At 48.9% G+C, this 27,828-nt stretch overlaps 3 protein-coding genes across 5 annotated transcripts; all 3 read right to left on the reverse strand.

Moving 5' to 3' along the window:
• Positions 1–3,121: 3,121 nt before the first annotated feature.
• Positions 3,122–10,613, reverse strand: SDR9C7 (short chain dehydrogenase/reductase family 9C member 7). Its single transcript, XM_003988921.4, has 4 exons — positions 9,868–10,613; positions 6,374–6,632; positions 5,540–5,703; positions 3,122–4,015 (listed from the first exon to the last, which is right to left on the reverse strand). Exons 1-4 carry the CDS (start codon positions 10,349–10,351, stop codon positions 3,798–3,800), a joined length of 1,125 nt encoding a protein of 374 aa, XP_003988970.2. The 5' UTR covers positions 10,352–10,613; the 3' UTR covers positions 3,122–3,797.
• Positions 10,614–13,489: 2,876 nt separating this feature from the next.
• On the reverse strand, positions 13,490–21,068 carry RDH16 (retinol dehydrogenase 16). 3 transcript variants are annotated; one of them, XM_003988922.6, is made up of 6 exons: positions 20,905–21,068; positions 18,049–18,383; positions 16,626–16,884; positions 14,916–15,079; positions 14,132–14,368; positions 13,490–13,760 (listed from the first exon to the last, which is right to left on the reverse strand). In XM_003988922.6, the coding sequence occupies exons 1-5, from the start codon at positions 20,961–20,963 to the stop codon at positions 14,151–14,153; spliced, it is 1,035 nt and encodes a 344-aa protein (XP_003988971.3). In that variant the 5' UTR covers positions 20,964–21,068; the 3' UTR covers positions 13,490–13,760; positions 14,132–14,150. The 3 variants fall into 3 exon arrangements, with proteins under 3 accessions (XP_003988971.3, XP_019690662.2, XP_019690661.2); XM_019835103.2 differs by lacking the exon at positions 20,905–21,068 and adding an exon at positions 20,011–20,144; XM_019835102.2 differs by lacking the exon at positions 20,905–21,068 and adding an exon at positions 18,773–18,795.
• LOC123386616 (17-beta-hydroxysteroid dehydrogenase type 6-like) lies at positions 20,932–27,417 on the reverse strand. The gene is made up of 2 exons (XM_045061955.1): positions 21,842–27,417; positions 20,932–21,068 (listed from the first exon to the last, which is right to left on the reverse strand). The coding sequence occupies exons 1-2, from the start codon at positions 22,152–22,154 to the stop codon at positions 21,043–21,045; spliced, it is 339 nt and encodes a 112-aa protein (XP_044917890.1). The 5' UTR covers positions 22,155–27,417; the 3' UTR covers positions 20,932–21,042.
• Positions 27,418–27,828: the final 411 nt, after the last annotated feature.

The following is a 27,828-nucleotide window of genomic DNA, read 5'->3' on the forward strand; positions in this document are numbered from 1 at the left end:
ATGTGATTATTCTCTTCGGGCCTCTAGTTTCCTCTCATTAAAACTGGAACCCATGAAGGTTCTTGTACAGGTTAAAGTGTTTAGAACAGTGCCTGGCATATAGTAATCATTGGGTAAGTGTGCGCCATTGCAGTGTGTGGGGAACCACAGGTGCTTGGATCCCAACCACCACTCACTAGCTGTGTAATCTTGTGCAAATCACTAACTTTTCTGAAGCTTCCTCCTCTATACAATAGAGGTAACCTCATAGTGCTTGTTATGGAGATTGAATGAAAATTAAAACACTAAGCACTTAAAACACTTAGTGCTTGGGACTGAGTCCTGTCCAAGAAAGGCTAATTATTTCTATTTCTATTATCTTATTGGTACATTTCTCTCATCATCTCTAGTCTTGCTCCTCTTGTATCCCTCCAACCAGGTTCATTCCAACTAATTCCCCAAAGGCAGTAAAAGTGATCTTCTTTAAAAATAAGTAACCTCAAAACAAATCTATAAGGACACAAAGCACACCAGTGGTTGTCTGGAGCCAGGGCAGAAAGGAGGATGGGTTAACCCCAAAGAGGCACCAGGGAGATTTTTCTGGATAAGAGAAACGTCCTATATCTTGACTGGTGGTGGTTGCACAGGTATATTCCTAAGTCAAAACTCATCAAACTTTATAGTTAAAGGGGTGCATTTTGTTTAATATAAATTTTGCTTCAATAACATTGGTTTAAAAAAATGGTAAGCAGCCTCCCTAGTCATTCATTATATTACTACATTTTCTCTTCTTTTTTTTTTTAATGTTTATTTATTTTTGAGAGAGAGAGAGAGACAGCACTAACAGGAGAAGGGCAGAGAGAGAGGGAGACAGAAGATCTGAAGTGGGCTCCACACTGACAGCAGAGAGCCCAATACAGGGCTCGAACTCACAAGTCCTGAGATCATCACCTGAGCCGAAGCTGGACTCTCAACAGACTGAGCTACCCAGGGGGACCCTCTTCTTCTTCTTCTTCTTCTTCTTCTTCTTCTTCTTCTTCTTCTTCTTCTTTTATTTATTTATTTATTTACTTTGAGAGAGAGAATGAGCTGGGGAGGGCGAGAGAGAGAGAGAGAGAGAGAGAGAGAGAGAGAGAGAGAGAGAGAGAGAATCCCAAGCAGGCTCCACACTGCCAATGTGGAGCCCGATGTGGGACTTGAACTCATGAACCTCGAGATCATGACTTGAGCTGAAATCAAAAGTTGGACACTTAACCGACTGAGTCACCCAGGTGCTCCACTACATTTTCTCTTCTTAATGGCATTTATTACCATATAAAATTCTCATTCATTTTTTTTAATTTTTTTTTTTTTTTTTTTTTTTTTTTTTTTTGTCTATTGCCCAATTCCTCCACCCCATCAAAATATAAACTGCTTGGAGGAAGGACTTGGTCTCGTCCACCACTCTAACTCCAGCATCTAGAACTATGCCTGGAACACAGTAGGAACACGATAAATTCTTTTTGACAGAATAACTGATTAAAATCCTTCAGTAATTCCGCCTCCAAATTATATACTGATTTTATCCATTCTCATCATCCCCTCTACTACCACTTTAACCTACGGTACCATTATTTCTTGCTTGGATTATGCAATAGTCCCGTTTCTTCCACCACTGCCCCTCATTTAAGTCTCCACAGAGCCCGCTTTCAAAATTTAAATCAGATCACATTACTTCCCTACTTAAAATCCAATCAAAACGTGGGGCACCTGGGTGGCTCAGTTGGTTAAGCATCCAATTCTTGATTTTGGCTCAGATCAAGATCTCGAGGTGAGTTTGAGCCCTGCATCAGGCTCTGCACTGACAGCATGAAACCTGCTTGGGATTCTCTGTCTCCCTCTCTCTCTCTGTCCCTCCCCTGCTTGTGCTCTCTCTCAAAAATAAATAAATAAACATAAAAAAAAGAAAAATATCAAAACAAAACAAAAACATGTGAAGATAATTTGATTAAGAGGCTGAATAAGTGAATAAGGAAAAAAAAGCCAATTTAAAACTTCAGGAAGGGGCACCTAGAAAAGGGGTCTTTGCAGAGATAATTAAGTTTTCATTTTGTTATTTTCAAATTCAGTCAGATGTTGAAGAGGCACAAATTAAAGACATTTTAATTTTAGGGGTGCTTGGTGGCTCAGTCGGTTAAGCATCTGACTGGCTCAGGCCATGATCTCACCGTTTGTGAGTTCGAGCCCCGCATCCGGTTCTGTGCTGACAGCTCAGAGCCTGGAGCCTGCTTCAGATTCTGTGTCCCTCTTTCTCTGCCCCTCCCCGGCTGTGCTCTGTCTCTGTCTCAAAAATAAATAAACATTAAAAAAAATAAATAATTAAAAGAGACATTTTAATTTAAAAAATTCACATTTGACCTTTATTACATGACCCTGCCTCAAGATCAAAGAAATCTTTTCAATAGAACTGCACAAATGCTTTGAAGTTCAAGGTGTTTTTTTTTTTTTTAATTTAGTTTCATGGCTTATTTGACAATGTAACTAATGTCAAAATGTATTCTTCAAAACTATAACTCTACTTTGGGAATCTGAACACCTGAGTTTTGTCTTGGCCACCATGCTGGGAGGCCTTGGGCAGGTCACTTCTTCTGAGTGTTCAATACTGCTGTGGAGCTGGCTGTGGTTCCCAAGTGCCAAAGACATTGGAATCATTACCTTGTTACAAACACAGATTTCTGGGCCCCATCCCAAGCTACTAAATCAGATTTTCTAACATTGAGGCCAGGAGTCTGTAGTTTTAATTAACCAGGTGATTACAATGTACAGTTTGGGAACTACTGAATTAGATGACCTCTCAGGTTCCTCATAGTTCTAAAAATTTGATTTTCTGGGGGCGCCTGGGTGGTGGGTTGAGCATCCAACTCTTGATTTTGGCTCAGGTCATGATTCCAGGGTAGTGGGATAGTGCCCTGCACTGGGCTCTGTGCTGAGCATGGAGCTTCTTGTGATTCTCTCTTTCTATCTCTCTGCCTCTTCCCCATTCACACTCACGTACTCTCTATAAAAAAAATAATAATTTTCTGGTTTCTGTTTCTTCTATCACTGGTTGTCCCATCTCTGCTACTAGATATTGTGCTAAAACACAAAGCCACAAAACAAACAATAAAAAACCAAGACCATGATTTAATCATCTCTACATCCTTCCGGCACCTACATAGTGCCTGGTATCTATCTTATAGGCATACAATAAATATTTGAAAAATTAACCAATGATGATTAAATAAATGAATGTTATTTTATGTGAATCCCAATCACCGATGAACAGATAAATTTATATAGAGAGAAAATATAAACTTTTACCTGATATGATCTTGCACTCCCTGTCTGCCCTAGTACATACTTCAAATAATGGGTTGTGGGAATGAAGCTAATGCATATTGAGAGATCAATAGGAAAGTGGTTGAGGTGCTTCCATGAGCTTGATTATCCTGCAATATTTCGCAGTGGTGGTGATAACTGAGAGAGTCTCATGATTCCGCAGGAGCTTGTTTTCCTCCCCTTGATATTTCCAGGTCCAGAAAAAGCCATATCCTTAATGGGTGACAGATGTTCTTGGGGCCATGCTTCAGGTCTTTGCACCTGCAGCTTTCTGTGGGGCCCCAGTGAGTGGGAAGAGGCACTTGTCTTCTGCTAGAAGTTATCCAATATTTCCCTGGCAGTGGGTGTCAGCCAAGCAAAGTGAACCCCGATTGCCTAACACCACCACTTGTGACCCTGCAGTTCCTTCTGCCATACCCCTCCCTCCTCCACACTCCACTAACCACCTGGACTTCCCCAGCTCAGACACTGTCTGCTGGCCTGGGAAGGTACCGGCTCAGGATGAAATCTGTCACAGGAGTGGGCAATTTAGCCAATGGCACGTAGAGGAGTTTGGCATCCAGGCCAGGGTTGTAGCGGATACGGGGGCTCCGGGAAACAATGGCGTGCTCCATGCTGTCGGTGACTTCTCTGATCCTTGGCTCTGCCAACTGCATCATGTTTTTTAACTTCTCAGTATCTGAGGGTACAAGAGGGGGCAGAAATCAAAGGCTCTGTTGCTCTTCACAAAAGATGGTTTCTTCTGAATTCTATCCAAGCTTCCTTTCCATCAGATCCAACATTTCAGGCAGATCTACCACACCCTCCAGGTTGTCCCTTACATGAACACCCTGTAAATAATCCTATTTCTCTTCCTGAATTCAAAAACTGTGTGTTGAATTCCTACTAGCAATCAGAAGAACTGTGCCCAGTTCTGCCACTTACTGGTTGTGTGACTTTGAGCTGAAACTTCCATCATCTATAAAGTGGGAATAATAATACCTGCTCTAAAGAATAATACAGATGAATAATAGCAGGGTAGACAGTGAAGTAGGACAGAAAAGAAAGCAAGTGTAGATAAGTGCGTGAGAAAAATTGGAAGAAAATAAGTAAAATTACTCTCTGGCTTGTGGGATTCCTAGTCACTGGAGGCTTTTTTTGTTTTGTTTTGTTTTGTTTTGTTTTCTCCTACACAGGTCTCAGAGTTACCATATTTTCTACAAAGTCATGCAAGAAAGAAAATGTTATTAAATAGTAACGCTGGGATGACTGGCTGGCACAGCTGGTGGAACACACAACTTTTGATCTTGGGGTTGTAAGTTCAAACTCCACATTAGTTGTGGAGAGTACTTAAAAAAAATTGTAACACTGCCCTTGCCTTGGTCATTAGGCCATTATGGGGCTCAAATGATCTAAGGCACAGGTAGATACATTGTAAGTCTCTAACAAATGTGAGGGGCTGTTCTGTTAGCATTGCGTACATGGGTATGAAGATGGGTGTGAGGCATCTGAGTGGTCCAAGTCTGCCAAGGCTCACAACACAAATAGACAAACCTCATGGTACACTTACCGGCCCTGATGTACAACTTTGCCCCAGGACTCTGGGATGGGGGCGGGTCACTGGGACTCATACTTCAACGAGAGCCCCAAGAACTCCAGAAGGAAATGGTGCCTGAGAGTCAGGCATCCCAATAAGGGATTAAAACTTGAAAACAAAAGGAGAAATAGCTGGTCCAAATTTGGGGATGGTCTAGGGAGACAGAGAATTCACCTCTCCATGCAAGAATGTGGTGAGCAGTTGATGAGGGTGGGACAGTGTGGTTTAAGTACCCTCACCTCCAACTCCAATGAACCCCCTTTGTGTTTCCTAGAGAGAAAACTACTATAGTGAAGCAGCTGTGCTCTTAATTAACTTCTCTGTACTCATGTCAGTACATTTTCACCTGTGCACCTGCCTAATAATATGTCAGGAGGCAGGTGCCAGGAGTGGGGAACGTCCCTGGGCAGCATCTCCCCTACCACCACTCTCCCCGCAAAGGCTATTGTTCTGAGCAGTTGTGCCCTTGGCTTCTATTCTCAAATCCCAGCCTGCCACTAGTTGTGTGACTTTGGGTCCTTAACCCCTCTGAGCCTCCATCCCATTATCTGTGAAATGAAACGAGTCAGTGATCCCCAAGATCTCGCTGTTCCTCTCAGAGACTCGTCTCCCTCCCAGAGAACTCACAGATGTGGAAGTAGTCCTCTCCGTAGCTGTCCCGGGTCTCCTGAGGCAACCGCTCCCACAGCTTTCGCATGCGGGAAACCATGCCTTCCTTGCCCAGGATGGATGTTCGATAGTTCCCTGGCTCAATGATGCTGACTTTCACCCCAAAGTAGTGGAGCTCACGCCTGGGAAAGAAGAGTTGGACTCAGTCTGGGGCACTACGATGACAAAAGATCATCAGGCACAGTCACTTCTGATCCCTCTACAGGGGCTTATTTCCCCGGAAACCTGGAGGTGCTTCCCTCCACCCCTGTGCCAGGCCAGGCATTGCCTTCATGCAAATCAGGGCCTCAGCCCTTGCCCAAGCAGTTTGCATTAGCAAACCCAGCAGGAAGGAAGTCAACAGAGAAATCTAGACCAAAGCCCTGCCTCCTACCAGGTTCACCCACTCAGCCTCATACTCAACACCCACGTGGCAAAGGAGTGAGGGGGTCTGGGTAAGGCTTGAATCCTCCTTTGAGAGTCTCCCATGAGCATATCTGCCTCCAGGCCTCTCTGTCTGCATCAAATACTCTCCTTTCTACCCTCATAGGCCCAAACATAGTTTTACTTACTTTGAGACAGCTGAAGGGAATACAGGAAGACAGCCTCCTATCACCACCCTACCTCTTCTCCTCATCCCTTCTCCTGGTCCTTGGGGAAGGCTCCCTGAGGACTAGCCCTCTTCCTGCTACTGTGTTAGCTCCCTCCCTCCAGAACTGCCTTGCCCACATGCTGCCCTCCCCAGCTCTCTCTTCCTGAGGTGAAATCCCCAGGACTCCGACCCAGAGTGGTTTGGCACCAGGGCCCAGTCACCTGATGCTGTCAGAGAAGGCCTCGACGCCAAACTTGGAGACGCAGTAGCCACCACCGATGATAGCCACGCGACCACCAGAGCTGGACATGTTGATGACCCTGCCCCGGGCTTTTTTGACCATGGGCAGCATGTGGAGGGTCACTTCGATCAGTCCCACCAGGTTCACATTGATCACCTTCACAAAGTCCTCCTTCGTCAGCCATTCATTGGGCCCACTGGGCAGGCCTACACCTGCATTGTTCACCAGGGCCCAGAGGCCTGGGGGCGTGATGGAGGGAGAGAGAACCACACAGAAATCATTAGCATCTCTGGAAAATCATCAGTGTCCACCACCCACCAGCCCAGGGCTTCTGAGGATGGTCGAGCAGGTGCACAAGGCACAAGAAGGCAGGCTGGTGGCATGTGATGGGGAGCTATGACAGCCCAAAGGAAGATATGCCTTTTACTAATTAGTTTTCCCCAAAGGGGCACTTTTTATGATTCACACAGACTGTCACTGTGCTAGCTGGGGCCCTGTACCAGCTACAGTCCAGGCTTTAGCTAATAGCACCTAAGCTATTAGCTCTGGGAAGAGAGAGATAATTTTCATACCAATGAATTAATGGTTGAAGTCTTGCCCTTATCATGCTTCCCCCTCTCTATCCACCTAAGTGTAAGAAACCGACTCCATTTCACACATTATTAAAATGAGTTCATCCATTCACACATTCATCCATTTATCTACTCATATATCTATTCTCTGTCAGTTACAGAGGAAGGTGCTAGGGATGTAAAATGAACAAGATAGATCTTGTCCCTCAAGGAGCTCACAAACCAGAGAGGAAATAAATAATATTCATAAATGTGTAACACATTTAAATAAAACAATCATGAAAAAAATGTAATAAGGGCTCTCTTTCAAATATTTAATTTGAGTTGAGTTGGTACAAATGGAGAGAAATAATGCTAAGTATTGTCATTCAACTCTGCAGGAACCCACACCTGAAGATCCTTAAGTTCCAGTTCCATTTCTACCTTCAGCCTTGGACAAGTCACTTCCTCTCTCTGGGCCTCAGGTCCTTTATCAACTGGCCAGGACAGTTGCTTCCAGCCTGGGGTTTGCAATCCTGAGACCCTTCCAGGCTGAACCCCAGAACCGGCTCAGGAGATGCAGAGGAGGCTCAACTTCCATTTGTTTTACATGTCAAGCTTCCAAGTGAAATTCCACTTGGAGGAGGAGGTTTGATTCTAAAAACACATTGGAAAAGTCCTTAAAATGATTCCTAAGGACACCTTCCACCTTGACACCTTTGGTATCAAAGATTCCAAAAACCCCACTGCTCAGGTGCCTTGCCTTCCCTTCCCCTCCCCTCATCCTCCCAGCCCACCTTGACTCCTGCAGCCCCAAGATACTCCTCCCAGCACAACTGCACTCTCTTCCAATAACTTGTCAGGATGTAAACACCACTCTTGGTCCACCCTCCTCCTATGCCTGGGGTCCACACACAAGCCATGTCCCTACTGTATCTTCCTGCCTTCCCTCAATTAACAAGACCCCAGGAGACCAGTTGGCTGGCAGGACTCAAACCTCCCCAGCCAGAGGAGGCTCTCTTGTCTTACAGAGGAGGAAATGAGGCTCCTGAGACCCAAAGACTATAAAACCCAGGTGCTGTCCATGGAAAAGGGACACACACTCTCCACTACCTGTGATCATCCTGGTAGACAGCTCTGCCTGCTGGCAAACCAGGAAAGCCTTCATTTTTTTTTTTTTTCCTGTAAAGAGCAACTAGAGAACCATCAGAGCAGTGTGAATAGCTTTAGGGCTGTGCCAGGGACTCTCAGGGGCCACAGAAAGTATGCCAAAACCCCTGCCCCCCATCCCACCGCTTTCCTAGTACTTCTTAGACCAAGAATGTTGCCCAATGGAGTAGGCAGAAAATGGCTCCCCAAATAGTCACCGTACAAATCCCTGGAACCTATTAATATGGGGGATTACACGGGAAGAAGGAATGAAGATAGCAGATGGAATTCAAATTGCTTATCAACTGACCTTAAAACGGGGTGATTATCCTGGATCAGCCTGCTAAACCCAATATAATCACAGGGATTTTTTTAAGTGGAAGAAGGAGACGAAAGACAACCAGAGAGACAGAAGTGTGAAAAGGACTTGGCCCCACGTTGTTGGTCTTGAAGATAGAGGAAGAGGGTCATGAGCTAAGAAATGCAGGCAACCTCTAGAAGCTGGGAGAGGCAATGAAATGAATCCTCTCCTAGAGCCTCCAGAATGAACACTGCTCTGTTGATACCTTGATTTTAGCTCAGTGAGACCCGTTTTGGACTTCTGACCTCCAGAACTTTAAGATAATAAATTTGTGTTGTTTTAAGCCACTACATTTTTGTGTTAATTTGTTAGAACAGCAACAGGAAACTAATATACCCAGTGACTCATTAACACAAGTGGCTCACAGCTAAATGTAGGGCAAGGCAGCCTATTGAGAAAAGAGACTGACTCTCGCTGAATTATTCATTAATTAGTTCATTCAACAAAAATTTATTGAGCACCGTACTAGATGCCAGACACTATTCTGTACTAAGGATCTATAAAAGAAAAGAGGCAAAAAGCCCTGCCCCCCGCCCCATCCTAGGAACCTTTATTCTAGCAGGGGAAACAAACAATGAATAAGAAAAATAAGTAAAATATATGCAATATTAGATAGTGGTAAATGCTAAGGAGAAAAATCAAGCAGAGAGTTACTGTTTGGCCCCTCCTGGGCCCCAGGGCTCTCCGGCCCCCAGACCAGTTCCCTTAGGAGCCAGGACTTCCTCCAGGCTGCTGTTCCACAACAGAGCCAGCCTGTTTCTCCTGCTCCTGTGCCCATGCCCTGCATGCAGGAAGCTTCCCGGGCAGGTTTGCATGTAGTCCTGGGCCAGCCCAGCCAGCCCACGGCCTCCTTTCCCAATAGGAGCGGTCACTCTGATGTCATCACTTACCTTGAGGTCAACCCAATACCCACCATGATGTGAAGGAAGAGGACAGATCTCTGTCTCCCCTGCCTTCCAGTTTGACACAATCAAGGAGAGCAAATGTCCCTGCTCAGGGAGTCCAACCTCCTGTCCCCTCTTCCCTCTCCCCAGCCCACTCCCAGTAAGAAAGGTGCTCACAGTTCAGTTGGAACTGATGGTTAGGACTACCTAAGTCCCAGAGAGGCAACTCCCATCTTTAGAGGTTTGGACATACAGAACAAGTCTTCCCTCTCCCACATCCTCTGGCAACCTTCCCCCATCCCTCTGAGTCTCTAGCAGAAAAAAACTTCCTTGGGAAATCACCCCTTTTGTGTGAACAGACCAAACTAAGCAACAGTTTCCAAACCCACTGAGCCAAAGCCCCAGCCCCTTTCTCTACATCACCTCTCCTACTACATCTGAACAACACTGTCCCTGATCACTGTCAGCTGCCTAGAGGAGAAAGACAGAAGAATAAACTAAGAAGGCCAAAGAATGCAATTTGCCCCACCTTGCTCACCCACTTGGTCCCTCACCCACTGGGCCGCTGCCTTTATACTCTCAGTCTTGGTGACATCCAATAGGGTGGTCTGCAGTCGGTAAGAGGTATCCTGCTGAAGCTTCTGGGCCCCTTCCTCAGTGAAGCAAGCAGCCAGCACCCGCATGCCCCGATCAACCAGCTGCCTGGCCAGCAGGTTCCCGAAGCCCGAGTCACAGCCTGTGATGAAGACATACTTGTCTGAGAGGTTGCGGACCAGATTGCAGTTCTTGAACCATCGATACATAAAGGAGAGATCCGTGATAGCTGCCATAGGGCAAGAGGATGCTGGTGGCCAAGAAGTATTGGGCTCAGGAGACAGCTGGAGAGGCTGGTCTTCTGAGCCCCAGCTGGCAGTCTGCTGAAAGCCACTGAGAAGATCTTTCTTCCACTGGCAACAGACACAGGGCTCCTGGATGAGCCACTTTATAATTTCTATAGGTGGATGCATCACCATACCAATTAGCCTAGATGCAAGAAATTCAAGTCCAACCTGAAGCCTTGTAACCTCAGACAGTACTGGTGGCTGCCTCTCGCTCTCCCCCAGCCCTGATAGGTGAAGCTGCCAAGGATAGGAAAGACCCCGTTGGTGATGCTGATGCTGAGAGGTGGCTCACCTGGGTGGTCTGAGCAGGCCAGGTGAGAAAGGAGGACTCAGCCCAGAGAGCATCCCTGGAAATCTCCCACCTCTGGCCCAGGGATCAAAATCATCTGTTATGAGTTCAGACATGTAAATAAACTTAATTTTTATTTTCAGGCAAAAAAATTAAGACAAATTCATTAATGTAAAACAAACAGAATTGGCTTTGTGCCCCCCAAGTCCCAAAAGAAATGAGTTTCAAGTTACTGGTTCTTTGCAATTCTCTGTCCTTAGGTGAATCTCCATTATGAGAGATTAAGAAAAACAAAAGGTTTTCCCCAGGGTGGATGTGACTCCACCGAGGCTAGAGGCAGCAGAACCCTTCTGCAGGAAGGCTGCTTTTTTTCTTTTTAATTTCTTTTTTTTTTTTTTTTAATTCAAGTTAGTTAACAGACAGTGTAGTATTGGTTTCCAGAGTAGAACCCAATGATTCATCATTTACATATAACACCCAGTGCTCATCTCAACAAATGCCCTCCTTAATGCCCATCACCCATCTAGCCCATCCCCCCCCCCCCCACCACCAGCCCTCCAGCAACCCTCAACTTGTTCTCTATTTAAGAGTCTCTTATGGATGGCCAGGGAGGCTGTTTCTGAAAGCAGAAAGATGGAGGGGCTCCGGGCCTGGGTCTTGGGAGGTGATACTCAGGTCACCAATGAGGAGCCCCCACTGCATTCCAGGCAGACCCAGCTCTCACCCTCACTTGGTGACCGGACAAATGGACAAAGTTAATGGCAGAAGACACATCAGCTCCCCCAGGGCTGGGCCCCCTTGGGCATTTCTTTTTACCTCGAAGGCTAAGCACACACTAGGGGATCTAGTAATCTGAGAAGCCCAGAGGGGATAGTGGAAGGAAGGGATTATGAAGTCAACTGACACAGTGGCTAATTGGATGTACAGAGGTAGGGGAGACCAGGAGTCAGGGGGATTTTAATATACTGGGGTTGATAACGGGTAGAACCACAAGTGGCAAGAGAATTCAGAGGCAGGAGACGAGAGAGTTCTGACATGAACATCATTGAGATGAGGTCCAGCCAGATGATAGGGGCAGGTCATGAGTTCCCTGGGCAGCTGCAGGAATGGCCTGGGGCCAACTCCTTGGCTCCAAGAAGAAGACTGGAATAAGAGACTTGGAAAAGTCTCAAGGTCAGGACTTGGAGGGGAGGGAGAAATTCCAGGAAATGGGGCAAAGAACTCACAAAAGTTAGGAGGGAAGCTGCTAAAGAAGAAGAAATAAGGAGATGAGACAGAGGAGCCTAAGATTCAGGGACAGAAGGATGTTGGGGTCTATGGTGGCTCTTGAATAAACCTCTAGAGTCACCATTCCCCAAGATGAGCCTAGTCACCAACTCATCCTGAGGGACTGGCGGCCAGCCACCCACACTTTCCCTGTTCAAAGAGTCTGAAAGAAATGGGGCCACAAATTTCCTAGGGTGAAGAGACAAGGATGCATCTCTATGCTGTGTGCTATCTACCAAGGTTGGTAAGCCCCAGAATCAAATAAAGCAGGTGTCACCTCAAGAAAGACCAGAGAGGTTGGTCATTCTATAACAAGGGTGGTAGGAGTGAGAGGTAAGATCAAGGACACACCCCTAAGGTGCTGATCCAAACCCCGTGTGGGACAGAGGTGGGAAGCAGTGGAGGCAAACCCCAACTATGGCATACCAAGCCCAAGGCACAACGCATACACTCAGTCTGGGAGGCACCTCCTAACTCTGCCCTCTGGGTAAGTGAACAGGGAAATTTTGGCTAGGGGAAGCCAGACAAGGTCACTCAAGGGCTGAAGAGCCCCAGGGGTATCCCAATCCTTGAGAAGACAGGTGACATACAGGGATTGTCTATGGATTTAGAAAGGGATGACTTGGAACTGCTCCAACACAGGACCGGGCCTGACCCACCATCGCATGGGCCTCTCTGCTGACTGATGGTCAAGGAAATGCTCTCCTGGGTTCAAACTCCCAACACCCAAAAAAGCAGGTCACGCAGTGGAGGGCTGCAGGACCACACAGAAGTGTTCTTTCCCTAGGGCTAGAAATGCCCCACTCTCAGATGACAGGTCTCCCTGCTATGTGGGCACCTGAGGCTGACAGGTCAGGCTGGTGGTTGAACTCCACCCACATGTCTGTTCACTAGTATCCTCAGCAGAGAGGGGCCTTCAGCTCCTCCAGGCCATCTCCAGCCCCTACTACAGGGTGAGAATGAATGACACTGCCACATCTGACCTCGCTTTCTGTTTTCACCAAGAACACTGATATTCTACAGTATCAGGTCCCCCTAAGGTCTCCATAGCCTCAGTTTGAAACTGAGGGAAGAAAATTAAGGCACCTGATGAGGCAGCTCCCGGCACCAATTTGTCCTCAGCCAAGGAATCTACATCACTTTGTTCAATGTGTTCTCTGTTCAGTTCATACTCAGAACATCATCAGAACAGTGGAGATGTAGAGAGTTGTGGTCTCGGGAAATGCTGGGTAATTAAGGGAATCCCTGCCCAGTATATAGTAGGTGCTCAACAAAGGTTAGCAGAAAACAACAGACTGGGGTCCAGAAGTGACTCTTACTGTCCTCCACCATAGGATGTGAGAAAGGGGATCTGGGCTGGGGAACCTAGGGATGGCTGCAGATGGGGAGCATAACTCTAAAAGAGGGGACAAAGAGGGCTGTGGAGAGGTTACTGTTGAGGGGAGAGGCTGATGTCCCCAGGAAAGGGACTGGAGTCTGCCAGTGCCTCAGCAACTTCTCTTTGTCTATCCATCCTTGGGTCTTCCTGTGACACCGTGTTACTTGAAAAATCCTGGAAAAGAAACATTAGCCTCCCACCCCACTTCTTTGGAAAGAAGAGTGATCCATCTCCCCTCTTAAAATCCCACCCCCATGATCTCCATGAAGGCACCTGACTCCTTCTCTTATGGATTCATATCCCACCACTCCCCAAGGCCACAGTTCCAATCACTGGATCTAGGTAAACTTATCAATTTTTATTTTAAGGCAAAAATGATCAATGGACATCAAGGTTTCAAGACAACTCAACAACTGGTTTATTTCTGTATCCTCTGTCATGATTCCAATTACAGACATGTCCTTTCAGCCAGGGTCTGTGAATTGGCACCTCAGGTTGATGGGTCAGGCTGGTGGTTGCCATCCACATCTCCATCCCTGTCAGAGGTATCTTCAGTGGAAAGGGGCATTAACTCCCCCAGGCCATGTCCATCCTGTAGGAGGGGGACACTGGACAGAAGCAAGGCACACCTTGAGTACGGGGACAGAAGCAGAGCAGGTGGGGGCTGAGCCCCTCCCTGCTGCTAACACGCTGCCAAGAATGGATTCCTCAAGTGGCAGGAGGGCCAAAAGACTCCAAGCCTTGAGAGGTCATTCAAGGAACAGGGTATGGTTGTGTGCTATTGGGTCCCTGTTCCTCAATCACAAAACTTGTGACTTTCCTCCTAATATTCCTAGAGTGCTAATGTCCAGGAAGTCTGGGGAGGAGGCGAGGAGGAAGTTGAGATGGGTGCCCCTGGTGACACAAGACCCCCCCCTCCACTGTATTTCCCTCCCCCTGAGGGATTCCCACCCTCACACAGTACCCAGCTCCCTCCTACCATGCACCCCAGTCTGGGGTTACAGAGCCTTGATGGGTCTTTGAGACATCCAGTAGATCATGGCATCCACCAGTAAGGTAGGCATGTAACTCATGGGGAGGTAGAAGAGCTTGGCATCCCAGCCAGATGAGTATCGAGTGCGGGGGTGGCAGGCTGTTAGGGCATGTTCCACGCAGTTTGTCACCAAGTACAGATTGTTGCAACATGTTGACTTCAACTTTTTCACTGATTTCTTGACTATCCAAAGGGAACAACATATCGTCACGTTTTAATCTTGCTTTGGGATCAACTTGAGAGAAGTTTCTAAAAGCACCCCACCTCTCCCCACTCATCTCCAGGTTGAATCCATGGATTTCATCGGAGTGTGTCCCGACTCCTTCCCACAGGAACACTCTCCACACTACGCCCCCTCTGGCTCTATTCCTGGGAATATGTGCTCCGCAGAAACTGAGGTCTCTACAAACACTAGAAATGTAAGCACCTGAAAACCAGCTGGCTAATGCCAGCTTGTCAGGAATCCATACATTCTTCCCTCTCTGGCTTCAGTTTCCTCCCCAAATAATGAGGGCATTAGAGGAAAGCGTGGCCCCTAGGTCTAACAAGCCTGGCTCTTCCTGAGGTCAGCAGGTGGCCACACGGGACCATGGGGATGGAGTTAAACGTCCCCACTGTGTGGGCTGAGTCAGAGCCTGGAGGCCTGACCCAGTCTGTAGGAGGAGCTGGGATGGGCTCAGGCTGCCCACAAGGGTTTGTCTCCCTTCCCCCCAGTCCACAGCTCACTCACCAGATGCCAGGAACTTCTCCCCATAGATCCCCTTGACCTCTGGGCTGGCCTGATCCCATGCTTCCTGGATGGCCCTAGAAATCTTCTCAGAGTTGGTTACTCCAGTGTTGAAGAAACCAGGCTCAATCACAGCCACCTTCACCCCAAAGTAGGAGAGCTCCCTCCTGCAAGACAGACAGGCAGAGGGCAAGGACGTCAGAAGGCTCGGGGACAAAACACAACAAACAAACCCGATATACACCTAACTTGGGATTGGGGTGGGATAAACTCAAAAGCTCGGACAGGTTCCAAGAGCAGCATCCAGGGGGAGAAAATAATGATGATGTATCTCTGCATAAGGTGTGCACATGTTTTCCAGTACTGTCCACATGCGTGCTGGCTAGCTCACATCCTACCTCTTCTGCTGTGAAGCACCACTTACATGCCATCTTTTCCTATTTCCCTTCACATCCAATCCATCTCCAGACTTTGCCCATTTTACCTCCTGTACCCTGCTCCCTCGTCTGCCTTCTGTCCTCTGAGGAACATCTCTGCCTACATCTCAGATCCCCGACACCCAGAGCCAACCTCTGCCCTGTGGCCAGTGGGTTCTCCGGAGGCTGATTTGACCACGTTGCTCTCCTGAGTAAATCCCTTCCACTGGGTCCTGATGCCAATAGCAAGAAGGTTTGCAGCCTGTCCGGGGCCCCCGTGTCTCCTTGAGCCCACCTGCCCAGCATCCCCTCTGCCTGACCAGGCCTTGTCCACTAGCCTAGAGGACCCCACAACATAGGCCGTCAGCCATTACTCACCCTGGGCTTGGGCTCGAGTCGTTCCCTCATACAGGAGGCCTTCTGACCCTACTTTGCCAGGTTTACAAGTTCATTTCTTCAATCCTCAGCTCAGGCCATTCTCTAAGACTCTCCGCTTGTTCCACTGGCCACCACCACCACCACCACCACAGCTAGCTAAGTTAGTCACAACCATCGTGATAGATGGTCACAGCATTTGTGTCTCTCTTGTCCCTTTCTTTTTTTTTTTTTTTAATTTTTTTTTTCAACGTTTTTATTTATTTTTTTTTGGGACAGAGAGAGACAAAGCATGAACGGGGGAGGGGCAGAGAGAGAGGGAGACACAGAATCGGAAACAGGCTCCAGGCTCCCGAGCCATCAGCCCAGAGCCTGACGCGGGGCTCGAACTCACGGACCGCGAGATCGTGACCTGGCTGAAGTCGGACGCTTAACCGACTGCGCCACCCAGGCGCCCCTCTCTTGTCCCTTTCTCAGCTGTAAGACATTTTAGGTCAGGGACCTCGTCTTGTCCTCAGACACATTTGTGTGTGCTCACAGAAATGCCGAGAAGCATCTTGTTGAACTGAGTCAAATGCTGGACCTCCATGTCGAGGGCCCCCTGAAGCTGAATATTATAGGAATTATGGACATGAGCTCTGTAGCCAAATGATCTCAGGTCCAATTCTGCCTCAAGCATTTCCCAACCGTGGGCCCTCCTCCAGGGCAACCATAGATGAAACCAACTGTGTAGGCCTGGGGCCCATCCCAATGCCCAGAACACGGGAAGGTGCTTCCCAATGAATTCCTAGCACGAAGCAAGACAGAGGCATCTAGAAAGAAGAGACTTTGAGGTTGTGAGTGATTGAACCCCCTGGAAAATCTCCCCCAGAAGCACAGAAGCAGGAAGACTGAAAGGATGGGCTCTGTCCCAGTCCAATACCTGAGGGAGTCGGAGAAGGCCTCGACGCCATACTTGGAGATGCAGTAGCTCCCACCCAGAAGGGACACCCGGCCCATGATGCTGGAGATGTTGACCACGCGGCCCCTCGCCTTCCTCACTAGGGGCAGCAGGCTCAGGGTCACCTCTATCAACCCCAACAAGTTCACGTCGAGTATCTTCATGAAGTCCTGCTTGGTCAGCCACTCATTGGGTGCCGAGGGAATGGAGATGCCAGCATTATTCACCAGGCCCCAGAGTCCTGGTTACAGGGTAGGGAGAGAGCAACATCGTGTGCCTGAGTGAGACACGACTGTGGTTCCAAGTCACCTTCCAATCCACTTTTTTTTTTTTTTTACCACATCAACAACATCTACATGTATAAAGGAAAAGGGTGCAAGAGAGGAAGTGAGAATGAAGTGACTACGGGGCATCAGCATTTGCACGCACACTGAGCTATTGGACCGCAGGGATGTTCCTTCTCAACTTGCTGCTCCTCAGTGCCTGGCATACCAGGGGCAATAAGCCCAGCTTCGTTAAGAGTGTGCCCAGGTGCACCCGGATGGCTCAGTCAGTTAAGCGTCTGACTCTTGATTTCAGCTGAGGTCATCATCTCACGATTTGTGAGGTCGAGCCCCGCATCGGGCTCTGTGCTGACAGTGTGGAGCCTGCTTGGGGTTCTCTCTCTGTCCCTCCCCCACCGGCTCATGTTCTCATTCTCTTTCTAAAAACACACATACACACACACACACACACACACACACACAAAACCATTAAAAAGTATTTTTAAAAAAGAAAAAAAAAGGATTTGACAATGAAAATGCTGATCATAGGATACATAACTATGTAACTGACTCCGGAAACTGACATTTGGAAAATCTCCTTTTATCTTTATCATCTTCTATGTTGTATACAAGGAGCATGTTTTACATTTTTAATCACAAAAAAGACATCAATGATGTCTTCTTTTCTGAAAAGGGCAGGCAGCATAATAGAGGGGGAAGAATAGGACCCCTCACCCACATTTGACCAAAAGTCCCTTCAGCTCCCTCATAAGCCTCAGTGTCCTCATAAGTTAAGTGGGGCTGATCTTAAAGCCCTGCAGAGGGCCCATTGGGAAGGAACCAACAAGAAAATGTGTATCTGCTGAGATCAGGAGCCTGGGTCTAGCCTGGCTCAGCCCCACGCTGCCCCGTAGCAAACCTCAGTGTCCTAACACCTCCTCAGACTATTGGCCCTAAACTCAGGCTGGGCTCATTTAACCCTGGGCTCAGACTCAGGCACTCAGGCCTTCTGCTCAGGAAACTCCAAAGCTTGAGGCTTCGAAAATCAAAACATCCTGGGAATCTTCCCAGTTAGCAGAAGAGAGGTCTCCCTTGCATAGAGAGAAGCAACAAAGAGGCACAAACAGGAATCTGGGCAGTACCTCCGTCACCCACACGCTCCTTCACCCACTCGGTGGCCGCAGAGATGCTCTCTGTCTTGGTGACATCCAGGATCACCGTCTCCAGCCTGTCTGACGTCTGGTCTCTCAGCTGCTCTGCCCCCTTCTCCGTCAGACACGCGGCCAGTACCCTCAAGCCTCGCAGGTCCAGCTGCCTGGCCAGCAGGTTCCCGAAGCCCGAGTCACAGCCCGTGATGAAGACGTACTTGTCTCGGAGGTTGCTCACCACCTGCCTCTCCCGGTACCAGCGCAGGAGGTAGTACAGGCCCACGAGGGCCGCCAGGTACAGCCACATGGCTTTGTGGGGAACACACAGGCTGAAATGAAACAAGAGTGTAGCTGGTGTTCAGACAGGATGACTTAGGAACACACAAGGTGTGAGTAGCGGGCCAGCCGCCAGGCTGTCTGACATGGAGTCCTCAAGTTCTTCCTGGTCACTGCCTTTAGTGAGTACTCTTGATTCCGGCCTCAACTGGCATGCTCTTCGGTACACTAATGCTGTTTCTACTAGATGCCATTGGATTTCACAAAGAATCCTTTGACATGAGGATACTTTTCTCAGTCACCTTCTCCTGGTCCTTCTACTCCTCCCATTTTCCTCTGCCCACCTACTCCCTCATACACCCCCCCAACCCCCCCCCCCCACACACACACACACTGGAATCCCCTATGTCCTAAATCTCATGGTTCAGAACTGTCTTCTTACTTTGTTCCTGTTCGAGGCTGTACCTCTGGTCTCCCTGACCTTCTGGAGATTCTTATGAAGAAGATATATACATTGCGAATCGAGACACATGTGGTTTCAACACCCAGGTTTGCTACCAACCAGCTGTGTGACCTTGGCTGCCAGCTTATGCTATGAACCAGGGTTTCCTTATCTGAGCCAGATAAGAATTCAGAATTCATTTCTGAGAAGACTAAGTCATTGTCACTCTCACTGAGATCGGAGAAGGCAAAATGTTTAAGGAATAGATTCCCTCCAGATACAGTATTTCTCTGGGGCAGAAAGGTGTTCAGGAGACTAAAGGGGTGTCTGATATCGGAGGCAAAGTTGGGGGAGAAGGGAATGAAGGTGGGCACACGCAGGAGAGAGACTGTTCCCAGTTGCTGGGAACGTTGAAAGGAAGCACTTCAGCAAAGCGGGGCTCACAGCTGCTACCCTTTCAGCAGGCCCCGGTGCCTGCCTGCATTGCCCTCTGCCCCTCCCACATCCAGAATTTCAGACACAGACTCGGAAGGCAGAAAAGACTGGCTTGCACAGGACCTAAAACCTCACGCAAGCAGTGAGGGCTGTAAGCCCCATAACTGCAGAAGTATCCCCCAGCAGGTGAAAAGGACAGAAAGGGGTACAGATTAAGCCTTTAGTTGAAACTGTTATGTGCAGAGAGGTGACTGTAGTCCTGAAAGCATTTATCTCTTAAGGCGGGAAGCGGTGGCAGCCTGGCAAGGCCTGGTCCTGCAGAGCCTCACCTGTTTCTGCTTCCTGGGGGTCACTGCCAGGACCCTCCTAACAAGGGCTTCCTCAAGGGCAGTGGAGAAGAAGGCAAGGAGGAAGGAAGGAGCCCTGGAAACTCTCAGCGACCCAAAGAGACACGTATGTCCAAACCCCATTAAGGGATAAGGCCGTGTTTCTTTACTTGTGAGGAATTGGAGATTTTTTTCTCAGTAACCACAGATTCCTTCAAACATCAACTTTCAAGGGGCCACGTGGCAGAGACACCTCCCAGCCCTCAGCACCTGCTGTTTCACTCTTGTAAAGCCTCAAAACAACGTGTGGCAGAGACACCTCCCAGCCCTCAGCACCTGCTGTTTCACTCTTGTAAAGCCTCAAAACAACGTGACCGCCTGTCAGCGGTGCCAGGAGCTTCGGAGTTCATTTCTCTGAAATCACAGGAAGTTCAGAGAGGATAGTAAGAGAAAGAGGCTGGGGTGCCACTCACTTACCTGGGAGCTGTGGGGCCCAGAACGAGAAACCCCGCAGGGGCGCCAAGGGAATGGAGACTCGCTGCTGCGGATCTCTGCGCTGAGATCCTGCACAGGACGTCCAGACGCTGAGATCCCCACGCACGTCCCCGAAAAGGGGCAACTCTGCCAGATTCCCCAGACTGCACCTGTAACCGAGCGCGCGCTGGAGCGGAGGCGCGCGCCCCCTGGTGGTGCCCTGCCGAAACTCAGCGAGACCGCCTTCCCGTGGGCGCGTCCCTAACCCTCTTCTCCACCGGGTGTGGATCTTCTGAAGAGGGGAGCCATAGGTGATGGAAAAGGGAGCTGGAAAGGACAGGGAGTAGGTACCAATTGTGCAACTTGTTTCCAGGCCTACAGGTAGGCAGCTTCCACTATCTGGAGTGGGAACGCAAAAATGCAGAGACACATCTGTGCCTTCACTGTGAGGATCTGACGCAGGGATGTCATCGGAGTGTGTCCCGACTCCTTCCCACAGGAACACTCTCCACACTACGCCCCCTCTGGCTCTATTCCTGGGAATATGTGCTCCGCAGAAACTGAGGTCTCTACAAACACTAGAAATGTAAGCACCTGAAAACCAGCTGGCTAATGCCAGCTTGTCAGGAATCCATACATTCTTCCCTCTCTGGCTTCAGTTTCCTCCCCAAATAATGAGGGCATTAGAGGAAAGCGTGGCCCCTAGGTCTAACAAGCCTGGCTCTTCCTGAGGTCAGCAGGTGGCCACATGGGACCATGGGGATGGAGTTAAATGTCCCCACTGTGTGGGCTGAGTCAGAGCCTGGAGGCCTGACCCAGTCTGTAGGAGGAGCTGGGATGGGCTCAGGCTGCCCACAAGGGTTTGTCTCCCTTCCCCCCAGTCCACAGCTCACTCACCAGATGCCAGGAACTTCTCCCCATAGATCCCCTTGACCTCTGGGCTGGCCTGATCCCATGCTTCCTGGATGGCCCTAGAAATCTTCTCAGAGTTGGTTACTCCAGTGTTGAAGAAACCAGGCTCAATCACAGCCACCTTCACCCCAGAGTAGGAGAGCTCCCTCCTGCAAGGCAGACAGGCAGAGGGGCAAGGACGTCACAAGGCTCCGGGACAAAACACAACAAAAAAGTTTGCCAAGACATCGTTTATACTGAATATGATGAATAAAATGCAGGAAACAATTTCATAGAATACCATGAGGTGTTGTTAAAGTGCTGAGAACAGAACCTGGCTCCAGCAATGCCCCCAGCCACCAAAGCAAGCATTCAGGCTGGGTCCCCTGTCTCAACTCCTCCTCCAGAAAGTGAGTCTTCCTAGTCACTCAGCATCAAGAAATCCAGAACCGGGGCGCCTGGGTGACTCAGTCGGGCGTCCAACTTCGGCTCAGGTCATGATCTCACGGTTTGTGAGTTTGAGCCCCGCGTCGGGCTCTATGCTGACAGCTCAGAGCCTGGAGCCTGCTTCGAATTCTGTGTCTCCCTGTCTCTCTGCCCCTCCCCCACTCATGCTCTGTCTCTCAAAGAATGAATAAACATTTAAAAAATTCTTAAAAAAAAAAAAAAAGAAATCCAGAACCTCTGCTGAGAGAGGAGGAATTCGGGGAGGGCACATCTTCATCACGGCACCCTCTCCCCAAAACTCCAGAGCTCCAAGGTCTCAAGGTGGGGGGCAGTGGAGAAGGAAGACCCTCTTCTGATAAGCTGGGTGAGGCAAAGAAAGCTAGTATGACTTCAAGTTCTGGAAAACATCCTGGGAATCTTCCGAGTTAGCAGAAAAAAGGTCTCCCTTGCATAGAGAGAAGCAACAAAGAGGCACAAACAGGAATCTGGGCAGTACCTCTGTCTCCCACATGCTCCTTCACCCACTCGGTGGCCACAGAGATGCTCTCTGTCTTGGTGACATCCAGGATCACCGTCTCCAGCCTGTCTGACGTCTGGTCTCTCAGCTGCTCTGCCCCCTTCTCCGTCAGACACGCAGCCAGTACCCTCAAGCCTCGCAGGTCCAGCTGCCTGGCCAGCAGTTTCCCGAAGCCCGAGTCACAGCCCGTGATGAAGACGTACTTGTCTCGGAGGTCGCTCACCACCTGCCTCTCCCGGTACCAGCGCAGGAGGTAGTACAGGCCCACGAGGGCCACCAGGTACAGCCACATGGCTTTGCAGGGAACAGGCAGACAGGCTATGATCAGAAAAGGGTCTGGCCTCCTCAGTCAGGATGGCTGTATAGGCAGTCTGGCCTCCAGGCTCTCTGGCATGAAGTCTTTAATTTCCCTCCTGATCATTGTCTTTCCGGAACATTTTTTCCTATCCTCAACCTGTCTGCTCTTTGGACTACTTTTGTAAGTGCTGACATATGCCCTTGAAAATCCCAAATCCTGCCCAGAAAGATAGCTTGCTATCAGCAGGGCTCCCTCACCCTTTCCCTGCCCTCTGCTCTCTGTGTCCATGTGACTACACATGGGGTGACATGGGCCACTCTGCACTGGGTCCCAGGTTTAGAGCTGTTTCATTGTTCTGCCAGCATGCTGGGCCTTGACATTCCCAAGCTCAGGAGGGTTCTTAATGGGAAGCTACACTTTGATTCAAGACACATTTGCATTCAACATGCTCTCTGGGCCTGGGTTTCATCATCTGGCTCAGGACACAGAATTCATTCCTCAGGAATCTAAGTCACTGTCAGCCTCTCGAGGGGTTAGAAGGAGAAGGCAGAGAGTATAAGGTCCCCTCCCTTTAGTAGGGAAGGGGCAGAAAGGTGTTCAGGAGACTAAAGGGGTGTCTGATATCGGAGGCAAAGTTGGGGGAGAAGGGAATGAAGGTGGGCACACGCAGGAGAGAGACTGTTCCCAGTTGCTGGGAACGTTGAAAGGAAGCACTTCAGCAAAGCGGGGCTCACAGCTGCTACCCTTTCAGCAGCCCCGGGTGCCTGCCTACATTGCCCTCTGCCCCTCCCACATCCAGAATTTCAGCACAGACTCGGAAGGCAGAAAAGACTGGCTTGCACAGGACCTAAAACCTCACGCAAGCAGGGAGGGCTGTAAGCCCCATAACTGCAAAAATATCCATTCAGTTGTATCCCAATGATGGTGGGGAGGAGGGGGGAGCTGCCCCCTCAGCAGACTCAAGATAGGACTGGAGACTGGACGGAATAGCTGCCCATGGAGGGGCTTCAGGATGAGGCAGATGACATCACATCATAAAAGAAGAGTGGGCACAGCTGGCGATGGGGCGGCTTTCTCAGGGCACCCCGGTGGCCTCTGGCAGGATTGGGCTCTAGTCCCTGCTTACATCCACTGAAATGTACCAAGCTCCTTCCCCAGAAAAGAAGCCTGGGAGGGAGGGGGTCATGCAATAGTTCAAGGGATATTGAGGCCGGCTTACATTGGACCTCTTCGCCCTCGAGGCTCACCTGCCATTGTGGCAGGACCATTGAGTTGCGGCCCTAGGCAGAGCCCTTCAATAGGTTTCTGTGGTTGTGTCCTTCAGGAAGCACTGGCAGAAATCAGAGACCTAACCGGTGCACAGCTCCCTGACACTCTGGAAAGACAATCTGGATGTGGTCCCAAACACCATTCCACTTGAACATCTCTCCCCAAGAGGCCACAGAATGGCTGGATAAGCATTGTTTGGGGGGGAGGGGTAGAGAAATGGTAGAAATCCAGAAACTCCAGGTAAAGCCTGAAGCAATGATTTCATCTGATTGAAGCAGTATGGGTCGCCCATGTGCTGAACACTAGAGCCTTGAAGGCTGCAGCCCCTCGGGGGCAGGGACTGAGTCTCACCAGTTTTAGTCTTCTAGTACCTGGCAGCACCTGGCGTCCTACAAGATGAACACATGCGAAAGTAGATGACCCTCCAGCATCCCACTTCCCTCTCCATTTTCACCTGCATTTCTCACATTGTCCTGCCGTCAGATTCCCCAAAGCCTCCCTTCCTCCCCTCTTAATGAGGGAGGAGGTTCAGGATGATCTTGTGAGTCCTTTCCATTTCAACTCTCGGGGAGTCTAAGAATCTCGGGGAGTCTAAGAATCTCGGGGAGTCTAAGGTCAAGAGGGAACCTTAGGAAGTCGAGGCCTCCGGAAACGCTGGAGAAGTCAAGGGGCGTTGCCGTCCAGCCCAGGTTACACGCTCAACAAAAGTTAGGAGAAACTGACTAAATCTGGGATCAACAAGGAGTGTCAGCACATCTACGGAGACCCTGGGGGAGGTGCTAGGGATCAGGAAGTGGAGGGGGGAGAGTTCCGAGGGAGGGACAAAAGCCAGGAGATGGATAGGAAATTACAGGGTGGGGAAGAGTGAAGGCATGCTGGGAGGCTGCTGGGTGGTGCCAGTTTCCCTGGGGACCTTCCAGTGTCTGTCGGTCCCTCAGAGCCTCCTCTTCCTGGTACTAACCTTGCACACCTCCACATATATTCTCTTGGGAAATCATAGGGAGGAAACAGTTGTCCTTCATCTTGTGACAGCAAAGACATTTCACCTCCCATTTCTCAACCCCTCCCCAGGTCATTCCATGCTTCTCTCCGCCTCCACAAAGGGGACTTTGCTCTCACTCAAGAAATTTCCCAGAATTCCAAAGGCTGAGTCACCTCCACCCAAGTGTATGCTGTGCTTCTAAAACTTTTTTTATCCACAAAAGGCACTTCGAGGGCGGTCAGTTTTAACCTTTTGGACATTGTGGATCCTTTTGAGAATCTAAGGAAGACTCTAAGCCCCATAAAAATGACTTAACACAACATACGGGATTTTGAATATGCTTTTCAGGCAGTTCGCAGACCACCTAAAGCCATTAGGTGCCAGGAATCTAGGTCAAGAATCCCTATAATAAGGATTTACAGTGTCACACAGGCTAGTTGTTTAACCTCTCCGTGCCTCACGACATGATAGAAGCCTTGCTTATGACAGTGTAACAACTTAATGAGGATCAAACAGTACATGTCAATCACAAATGCTAACTTGTCGCTATATCGCTTTTGTGGTAATTCATAGTGGCATTGGGAATATTCTTGACCTTTCACGTGAGAAACAGAACACCAGACAACTAAATGAAAGAGGAAGCTGGTGTCGATCCAACTGAGAGAAAAACGGCTCATAGTGGTGGGACTGGGCAGAGGTATCTCAACGTAATTCCCCAAGAAGGGATCTCTCCTTCCTCATCCCCAAATAGTGGGAAAGGAACATGCTTATGCCAAGCACTTTACGTATCTCGTACGTCCCATACAATAACCCCTGAAGGAAGCATCAGTCACCTCACTTTACATATAAGGAAACTAAGACTCAGAAGGGTAAAGTGACTTGTGCAAAGTCACACAGCTACTAAGTAACAGAACACGGTGTCAAAGTCAGGTCTGGTCCCCGAAGTAGCGTTAGCTCCACTGTGCCTCAGCGAAGAGCGAGTAAGCAGGAAAGAGCTGAGCAGAGCCAAGGACAGGGTCGCTGGACCACATCCTTCTTTAGGACACCCGGGGGCCAGGCTGGTGCTGTTGGGCAGATAAGGCTGCCTCCCTGGCAGGGGGAAGCTGCGGCAGGAGGGCCAAATGACCTCTGTGGCTGGGCTTGGCTTCTGTACTCAGTGACCTGCTGGCAGCTAGGCTGGGAGCGGAAGTACAGTCGTTGCCAAACTCCTCAGCCTAAACCAGTCCGCAGTCCATCCGCCCTCAACCCACAAAGTAGGGTCCTCGGCCACACAGGCCAGACGGCCTGCCCAGCCCTCCTTCCAGGGTCCAGGCACAAGCCCTTGGCCCCCACCTGACCCTGGGAAGCTGCCTGCTTTTATCTGTGCCTCCAATAACTCCTCCCTGGTACCTTCCTTCCTTTCTGATTGTTGATTACAATATCTTGTCTACATTTTTTGGAAAAAAAAGTTGGGGAGGTGGTAGGAAGGAGAAAGAGCAAATTTCCAGGAATTGTTTTGCTGCTGCTGTTCCTGTTACTTGGAGCAAAGCTGCGTGCTGCTCCCCTCCTGCTCAGGTTGGCAAGAAGCCTGGGTCCTGCCCCCTCTGTCTGTCCCTTCCTTCCAATCTCTCTCTCTCCAGCTGCACACCTCCTCCCTCCAAAGAAAAACAGCCCCATGAAAACTGCAGAGCTGTCACTTATTTCTTCCTGAGGGAGCAGCTTTCCCTCTGTGCCTCTGCCAGAAGGCACCCCATCATTTCCTCCTGCTGCACATACACATTCAGTGATGTGGGGGAAGGGGGGCCGGGGAGCAGGTGGAGGGTGATGTCTCCATACGGGAGGGAAAAGATCCTGGGGTCAAAGATTCGGAGACCCAGGAGACATGAGCCACTCGAGTGCAGTCTTGAGAGGAATGGAAATGGCCATGAGTCAGAATGTGTAGAGAGAAAGAACAGAGATGAGAACTAGGTCTTCCTGGAGGGTGCTTGATCTAGTAGAGCCTCCACCTGCATGGGTCAAAGGTATGGAGAAGGAAGTGAGAATTTTCAGAAGGCTCTCTATTAAAAAACGATATCCATAGGATAGAAACTGGGATCCAAAAGAGAGAGAAAATAGAACTGTCTGAAAAATCAAAGTAAACCACATTTTACATTGTCATAGCTCATCATGACGGATTTCTTGGTCTAGGGGCGGTCTGATGTGTGAGTAGAAGTGTGACATGATAAGAAATATATACTTGGTCTCTGCCCCCAATTCCTGAGCTCTTAAATCCCTTGGAATTTCCCAGATAGTTTCAGGATGGGGACTGACTCCCAGAAAGACCAAGCCTTGCCTAGATGCTTGGAACGCCCAACCTCACCTCCTGTCCTCTGGGAAGAAGTCAGAGACTAGAGTTATAATTTATAATAGATCATGCCTTTATGTTGAAGCAGGCATAAAAATTCCAAAACTGTGAGGTTCAGAGAGCTTCTGGGTCGGTGAACATATCCACATGCCAGGAGGCCAGTGTACCCAACTCCATGGGAACAAAGCTCAGGACCCTTCCCGACCTCACACTATATACTCCTTATCTGGCTGTGCATTCGTATCCTTTATAATAAACCAGTAAACAAAGTAAATGTTTCCCTGAGTTTTGTGAGCCATGCCAGCAAATTATTGACACAGAGGTGGGGGGATTATGGGGACTTTGTAACCATGTTGGACAGAGTCATGTTTGTGACTGGCATCTAAAGTGAGAACAATCCTGTGGGACTGAGCCCTTAAACCTGTGGAGTCTGACACAAACTTCAGGTTGGTGCCAGAATTGATACATTTTAGGACACCCACGGTTATAGGGTGTCTGGGAGTTGGAAAACTAATTGGTATTGGAGAAAAACCCCTACATATTTGGTGTCAGAAGTGTTATGAATAGAGAAACAGTTTTTCTATAGAAGGCTTTAAGAAACTTGCAGAATTAGGGGCGCCTGGGTGGCTCAGTTGGTTGAGTGACCGACTTCGGCTCAGGTCATGATCTCACAGTTTGTGAGTTCGAGCCCCGCGCCAGGCTCTGTGCTGACAGCTGGGAGCCTGGAGCCTGCTTCCAATTCTGGGTCTCCCTCTCTCTCTGCCCCTCCCCCTCATGCTCTGTCTCTCTCTGTCTCAGAAATAAATAAACATAAAAAAAAAAAAGAAAATTGCAAAATTAAAAATATCCCCTCTTGTGGTGATAGTTGCACAACAATGGGAATATCCTTAATTAATTAAAGTATTAATTAACCAATGAAAGTATTAATTACCTTAAATAATTAATTAATTACACCCAATGTGGGGCTTAAACTCATGACTCCCAGATCAAGAGTCACATGTTCTAACAACTGAGCCAGCCAGGTACCCCTTACTTAATGCTACTGAACTATATAATTAAAAACAGCTAAAATGGTGGGATGCCTGGGTGGTTCA

This window comes from Felis catus, chromosome B4 (genome assembly GCF_018350175.1).
Source record: "Felis catus isolate Fca126 chromosome B4, F.catus_Fca126_mat1.0, whole genome shotgun sequence".
In the NCBI taxonomy this organism is placed as follows: domain Eukaryota; kingdom Metazoa; phylum Chordata; class Mammalia; order Carnivora; family Felidae; genus Felis; species Felis catus.

Excerpts from the sequence above, each read along its gene's own strand:
- SDR9C7 (XM_003988921.4), bottom strand. The coding sequence starts at position 10,351 with ATGGTGATGCATCCACCTATAGAAATTATAAAGTGGCTCATCCAGGAG. Across the intron at positions 6,633-9,867 it reads GGACCAAGTGGGTGAGCAAG|GCCTCTGGGCCCTGGTGAAC; the intron begins GTGGGGCAAATT and ends TCACGCCCCCAG. Across the intron at positions 5,704-6,373 it reads GCCTTCTCTGACAGCATCAG|GCGTGAGCTCCACTACTTTG; the intron begins GTGACTGGGCCC and ends CTTCTTTCCCAG.
- RDH16 (XM_003988922.6), bottom strand. The coding sequence starts at position 20,963 with ATGGGATCAGGCCAGCCCAGAGGTCAAGGGGATCTATGGGGAGAAGTT. Across the intron at positions 16,885-18,048 it reads GGAGCGTGTGGGTGACGGAG|GACTCTGGGGCCTGGTGAAT; the intron begins GTACTGCCCAGA and ends CCCTGTAACCAG. Across the intron at positions 14,369-14,915 it reads GGAGAAGTTCCTGGCATCTG|TCAAGAAATCAGTGAAAAAG; the intron begins GTGAGTGAGCTG and ends CCCTTTGGATAG.
- LOC123386616 (XM_045061955.1), bottom strand. The coding sequence starts at position 22,154 with ATGTGGCTGTACCTGGTGGCCCTCGTGGGCCTGTACTACCTCCTGCGC. Across the intron at positions 21,069-21,841 it reads GGAGCATGTGGGAGACAGAG|GAGGGAGCTCTCCTACTCTG; the intron begins GTACTGCCCAGA and ends TCTGCCTTGCAG.